This window comes from Anser anser (assembly GCF_964211835.1).
Source record: "Anser anser genome assembly, chromosome: 5".
Lineage (NCBI taxonomy): Eukaryota > Metazoa > Chordata > Aves > Anseriformes > Anatidae > Anser > Anser anser.
Genome location: NC_139725.1, coordinates 61,588,805 through 61,594,831, shown reverse-complemented (window position 1 = coordinate 61,594,831; position 6,027 = coordinate 61,588,805). Strand labels below are relative to the sequence as shown.

Sequence of the window (6,027 nt, the reverse complement as noted above, 5' to 3'; positions counted from 1 at the left end):
CCAGGCTATTATACACTTATTCTAAAGCTTTCTTCAACAGAGATCTTCAGACTTCCTAGCCTGCTATTTAGGACCAGCAAAGCCAAATTCCTGTGGATAACTGTCAACTGTCAAGGAAATGGGCTGATTTCCACGAGTGAAGAAAATGCTGCAGCTGGTCACTTGTCTTTGCTCTGGCTGTCACTGAGCTAAAAGCTCTAGTCACTGAGCTGTCACTGAGCTGTAGTACGCAGGAGCTAAGGGCTGCTGTGCCAGGCAGTCCAGCATGGGAAACTGCCCAACTGTGGGGTGACTCCTGGTGACAGTGATGGGCAACTGCAAATAGGACCTCTTTTTGTTGGGTGATATATATGCCATCACTAATAGCTCATCTGGGGGCCTGGCTCACTGTTTGTTTGTCATATACATTATTGATGTGACAGAGTTTTCTGCAAGCTTATCTGTGCTTTCATCTTCAAAGAAAAGACTCCCTCACCATAAAGAGTGCTCCTCCAGCGGTCTTTTGGCAATGCTTTCACATTGTAGCTCCACATGAAGGCCTCCAGAGCAATATTAACACAAGGTCTTTCACCAAGGTCACCACAAGGTCACCAAGACCATTGGATCCTCATTGTCAGTCAGAGAATCATAGCGAATTTGGTTTGGAAGAGACCTCTGGAGGTGTCTAGTTCAGCCCTCTAGTCAAAGCAAGGCTAACATCAAAATATGGTCATGTTGCTCAGTGTATTGTCCAGATGAACTCTTAGTGTTGCTAAGGATGGAGATTCCCCAGCCTCTCTTGTCACCTCTTCCAGAGCTCATCTGCTCTCATGGCCTATTTCCCTTGGTGCAACGTGTGACTTTTGCCTCTCATTCTTTCACTGTGCACCTCTGAGAAAAAACAGTTTCTGGGTAGCGGAAGACAGCAATTAGCCCTCCCTCGGCCTTCTCTCTTGGAGAGACAACAGTGCTGGACAGCTGTACTATGGCCCTGTACATGGGTGCCATGCAGCATCGACACAGCTGCAGCACTGGGCTGTCACCAAGGCAGGGCACCCACCCCATCGAGTTGACTACACACAAAGCAGCTTCCCTGCACAGGATAACCTACAGGATCCTCTCCAGACATTGTGCTGTCCTTAACCACCCCTGCACCTATCTCCACCTCTTGGCATTCTTGCTCACTGCCTACAGACTCACAGCTGCAACCTGGCCATTACTCAGTGAAGCGTGTCAGGCATGGATGGGTTTCTGTACTGTCTGCAGTACCTCTTTCATTGTGAGCTTTTCTTACTATTGGAAACTTGCTACCTGAATATCGCTCATGGTTACAGGCTTCTGGCATTTAAAGGTCTTCACAGTTGCAAAGAAAAGCTGACAGCAACCTTCCTCCTTATGCTGCCTGCTCCTGCCAGCTCTCCTACTGTGGCATCTTGGGACTCCCCAGGACATAGTTCTGGACTGTATTAATTACCATCCCAAGAGGAATCTTGTCTTTGCAGTAAGACAGCCAAGGGATTCAAGGAAGGGTGACAATTGGCAGCAAGCTGCTAGTGCTGCTAGGCAGGTCCTGCAGGGTGCTCCTGGGTTGGCCCCGGTGGTGGCTTTACCCTGTGTGGCAGCTGAACTCCACCACAACCACACTCTCATTCCCCCTCCTCAAAGGAACAGGGGAGAAAAAATATGATGGAAAGGGCTCAAGGGTTGAGATAAGGACAGGAGGAGGTGGAGAGGTTAAGGGCTATCAGGGAGTGCGAGCAGGAGATAGACTGGTGGAGTAACTCCCTGCCATGTCTGAAAGAAAGGTACCGGGGTGAGATACCCCAAATACCAGCCCTGAGACTGGAACAGGTTGCCCAGAGAGGTTGTGGATGCCCCATCCCTGGAGGCATTCAAGGCCAGGCTGGATGTGGCTCTGGGCAGTCTGCTCTAGTGGTTAGCAACCCTGCCCAGAGCAGGGGGGTTGAAACTAGATGATCTTTAAGGTCCTTTTCAACCCAGGCCATTCTATGATGATATGATGACTTTGGAAACCTGATCTCTCATCTATGATGATCATCACTGATCATTCCACTGATAATCTGTAGATCTGAGCTTGCTCTTTGAAGGTGGAGTGATGCGGATATCTAAATGAGAACATCATGGATACATTCCAATTAAAAATTTCACATGGAAGATCTCACTCAAGTAACATATTTCACCTTTTGCCTTCATATACCAAAATCCTGATGAGCTTTAGCTCTTTGAACAAGCAAAGAGCACAACACAATGTTATTGTGATCATTTTGCAGCAAACCTTTTTTGTGCTGGGAAGGTTTGTACACAGAAGGAAAATCAGTGGTGTGGAAGACACAAAGAGAACATCCGACCCCATGCACAACCTGGCCACAGAGCTGCGCTGTGGCAGAGATGAAGTTCTTCCGGCACATAGCCGCGAATGCCCAGCAGGACAGTTTCCACCTCAGATGCATGCAGGTCTGTGCCCGTATCCTGGTGGGCAATGATTTTACCACGTATATGTTGAAGACAGTTGTCATGCACCTGCTGACCATCATCCCTTTGGAAAGCTGGCGCAGGAGGGATTTTTTGCAGCGGATGGATGACACCATGCAGTACCTGCGCTTGTGCCTGAGGAAGAAACGCCTGGACCACTTCTTCTTTGGAAACGAGGGAATGCCTGAGGAGATCATCTTGCCCCCAGATTTCCAAACGTCCAAACCACCCAACCTTTTCCAGCATGTGGCAAAGGACGGGAATACCTACTCCCAGGCGATGCATGAATTCCGTGAGCTGCAAGATCGGCTCACAAGAATGCTGACCTTTGGGAACTGAAAGAGGCCTTCATGCACAGAGCTCTGCGGGGCGTCTGCTGACAGCAGGCAATGACCTCCCGCCACAGAAATAAAGGGGAGAACACAGGACACAGAAAAGGATGGGAAAACTCTGTGCTGCAACCCACTGCCAAGTGCGGCAAGGTCCTCATATGGACGGTCTGCCCAGTGCAGAGCCAGTGATGACTACAGTGGCTACAAATATGACTGTTCACCACGTGCGGCAGAGCTGAGCACACTGGACACAGAGACGCTGCTGCTCAGTTGGCAGTGGGAGTTGCTCCTGTACGTTTTCTCTCTCCCACTTGGGGGAGGCAGATCCCGTGCTGCTGAAGAGGCTACAGGGAGGCTTGAAGCAGAGACTTGTCTTAGCAGCAGGACAGTGACCAACCGGCCTCCTGGGGCATGTCCATTCACTCTGGGAGCTTCGACCTCTGCAAAAATGCCAATATATTGCCTGCTTGAACCAATGCTTTGAGAGATGAAATTCTTCTTGAGAACACCCCTTGGGGCTTCCACAGGCCGTGCAAAGGGAGCCTGAGGCGCTCCATCTGGCCACGTGTCTCTGCATTCGTGTGACGCTAGGGCCTGGGCTGCCCAGGGCAGCTGGGAGTCGCTATGCCGCGGTGGGGACCGAGGGCGGGGCGGGGGTCCTGTGACGGGGCGGGGGCGCAGCTGACATCAGAGGACGTGTCACAATGGGGGAAGAAGACGTGTCACAATGGGGGGTGGCTTTTAAGGCAGCCGCAGGCAGCACTGCTGCATTTTGGCCTGAGCCATCGGTGAGTGCAGTACCAGGGGGAAGACTGGGATGGGCCAGGGCTGGGGCGCAATCGCCTGCCCCCTGAGGGCTTGCTAAGCCTGCAGCCAGGGCCCACCCCCTCGGGGCAGGGCTCGCGGCTGTCACCGCGAGTGAGTCCCTACTGCCTCCCAGCTCCCTCACCCCCTCTCCTACCTGACCCCAGGGGCCTGCGGCTCCTGCCGTAGCTCCCTCAGCCGCCTCCCAGCTCCCTCACCCCCTCTCCTACCTGACCCCAGGGGCCTGTGGCTCCTGCCGTAGCTCCCTCAGCCGCCAGCCAGCTCCCACCCAGCCCCACTGACCTGCTTCTTTCTGACCTCTTTCAGACCATGGTTTTGGCAACTTTCTTCGTCCTGACGTTCCTGGGCTTAATCCATAGCCTGGCGAAGGTTGGGTACAAATTAGATGACGCTACAAATGAGTACATGCGGCAGCGTGCGGAGGAGCTGCAAGAACGCATGATGCAGCTCCTGTTCGAAATGGAGGAGGGGGAGAAGGAGCAGAGCTGGGCGCATGTTGGAGCCCTGCTCTTATCTGTATTGCAGCACTGGCTGTTCTGGGCCTATGGTGGTGTTGCTCTCCTGTTCTTTTGGAACTTGCGGCTGCTCCTTAGAGATATCCCGGAAGATGAAAGCAGCAGTGAGGAGGAGAGCTCCAGCAGCGATGAGCAGCAGAATAATGAGAGAAATCCTGTTGAAGGAAGGGACGAAGGCAGGATTTTTGCAGAGAGAATCCAGTGGCCAGTGCAGAACATCCAAGTCAACTGTCGAGTGGTACAGTCAATGGTGGGAGACCTCCTCCGTTTCACCCGGCAGTCCCTGACGAACACTTTCTATCCGGTGCTGCATCCACCCATAGGAGTGGGTAGTGCCTTTGAAGGCTGGAGTCCCCATGAGAACGACACTGTCGTCTATCGCCTGCTCGTGCCCATGACGGCTCCTCGTGGGCACTCCTTCCACCTGGAGCTGGGCAATGAAGAGGAGCTGCCATCAAGGAACTCCTGTATTCGCGTGGAGCTGGAGTGCACGTGCGTGAGGGAGCAGGACTTTGAGAACATGGTGTGCTTCCTTCACCAACCTGAGGAGGAGCTGAGAAGAAATCCGGAGCCCAACCTCCTACAGACACTGTGCACTGGCTCCTACCTGGATGTGCATAAAACCTCCTACTGGTTCCAGCAATTGATGAAAAGAGCTTATAAATTTTTGCCCGAGTCGGCCAGAAGTCACATTGGTGTGCTGCCATCCAGACGCTCCTGCAGGCTTCGTACGATTGATGTCTTTGATAGAACCCTTTTCATTGAGATCATGTTTGGGGTGCAACAAGACGATTCAGCCATTTTTCTGAGCAGCGAGAACACTGAGGCTATCTTCACCCCCGATACGACATGGCCACAGAGCTGCGCTGTGGCAGAGATTAAGTTCTTCCAGTACATAAAAGCGCATGCCCAGCAGGACAGTTTCCACCTCAGATGCATGCAGCTCTGTGCCCGGATCCTGGTGGGCAATTATTTTACCACCTATGTCTTGAAGACAGTTGTCATGCACCTGCTGACCACCATCCCTTTGGAAAGCTGGCGCAGGAGGGATTTTTTGCAGCGGATGGATGACATCATGCAGTACCTGCACTGCTGCATAGTGGAGAAACGCCTGGACCACTTCTTCTTTGGAAATGAGGAAGTGCCTGAGGAGATCATCTTGCCCCCACATTTCCAAATGTCCAGACCACCCAACCTCTTCCAGCACATGGCACAGGAGCCAACTGTCCATGCCCGGGCGCTGCGTGAATTCCAGGAGCTGCGAGATCGGCTCACAAGACTGCTGACCTTTGGGAACTGAAAGAGGCCTTCATGCACAGAGCTCTGCGGGGCGCTCTGCTGACAGCAGGCAATGACCTCCCACCACAGAAAGAAGATGGGAGAACGCAGGACACAGAAAAGGATGGGAAAACTCTGTGCTGCAACCCACTGCCAAGTGCGGCAAGGTCCTTGTATGGACAGTCTACCAAGCGTAGTAACCAGTGATGACTACGGTGGCTACAAAGATAACTATTTGCCACGTGCTGCAGAGCTGAGCGTGCTGGACATGGAGAAGATGCTGCTCAGCTGGCAGTGGGAATTGCTCGTCCGTGTTCTCTCCACAGCCAAACCACCCTTGGGGGAGGCACACCCCATGCAGCTGAAGAGGCCGCTGCAGGGAGGCTTGAAGCAGAGACTTCTTTACCAGCTGGACGGTGACCATCTGGCTCTTGCCCCGTGTCCACTCACTCCGGGAGCTTGGCCTCTACAAAAATGCTAATATATTTCTTGCTTGAACAAATGTTTTGTCCGTGAGTGTCTGTACCACACTTGATCAGGAAAGGCGGGCATGAGGTGCTGACAGCTGGGCTGCCACAGCATCGGGGAGCATTTTGCTGTGGAGC

At 52.8% G+C, this 6,027-nt stretch overlaps 1 protein-coding gene across 1 annotated transcript; it reads left to right on the top strand.

Annotated features, from left to right (window-relative positions):
• The first annotated feature begins 2,808 nt into the window (after window positions 1-2,808).
• LOC310900290 (inositol 1,4,5-trisphosphate receptor-interacting protein-like 1) lies at window positions 2,809-5,924 on the top strand. The gene is made up of 2 exons (XM_083838021.1): window positions 2,809-3,592; window positions 3,936-5,924. The coding sequence occupies exons 1-2, from the start codon at window positions 3,509-3,511 to the stop codon at window positions 5,442-5,444; spliced, it is 1,593 nt and encodes a 530-aa protein (XP_083694147.1). The 5' UTR covers window positions 2,809-3,508; the 3' UTR covers window positions 5,445-5,924.
• The last annotated feature ends 103 nt before the right edge of the window (window positions 5,925-6,027 follow it).

Bases quoted from the DNA above. Each gene is read 5' to 3' on its own strand.
- LOC310900290 (XM_083838021.1), top strand. From the start codon at position 3,509: ATGGGGGAAGAAGACGTGTCACAATGGGGGGTGGCTTTTAAGGCAGCC. The intron at 3,593-3,935 runs GTGAGTGCAGTA...GACCTCTTTCAG, and splicing joins CATTTTGGCCTGAGCCATCG to ACCATGGTTTTGGCAACTTT.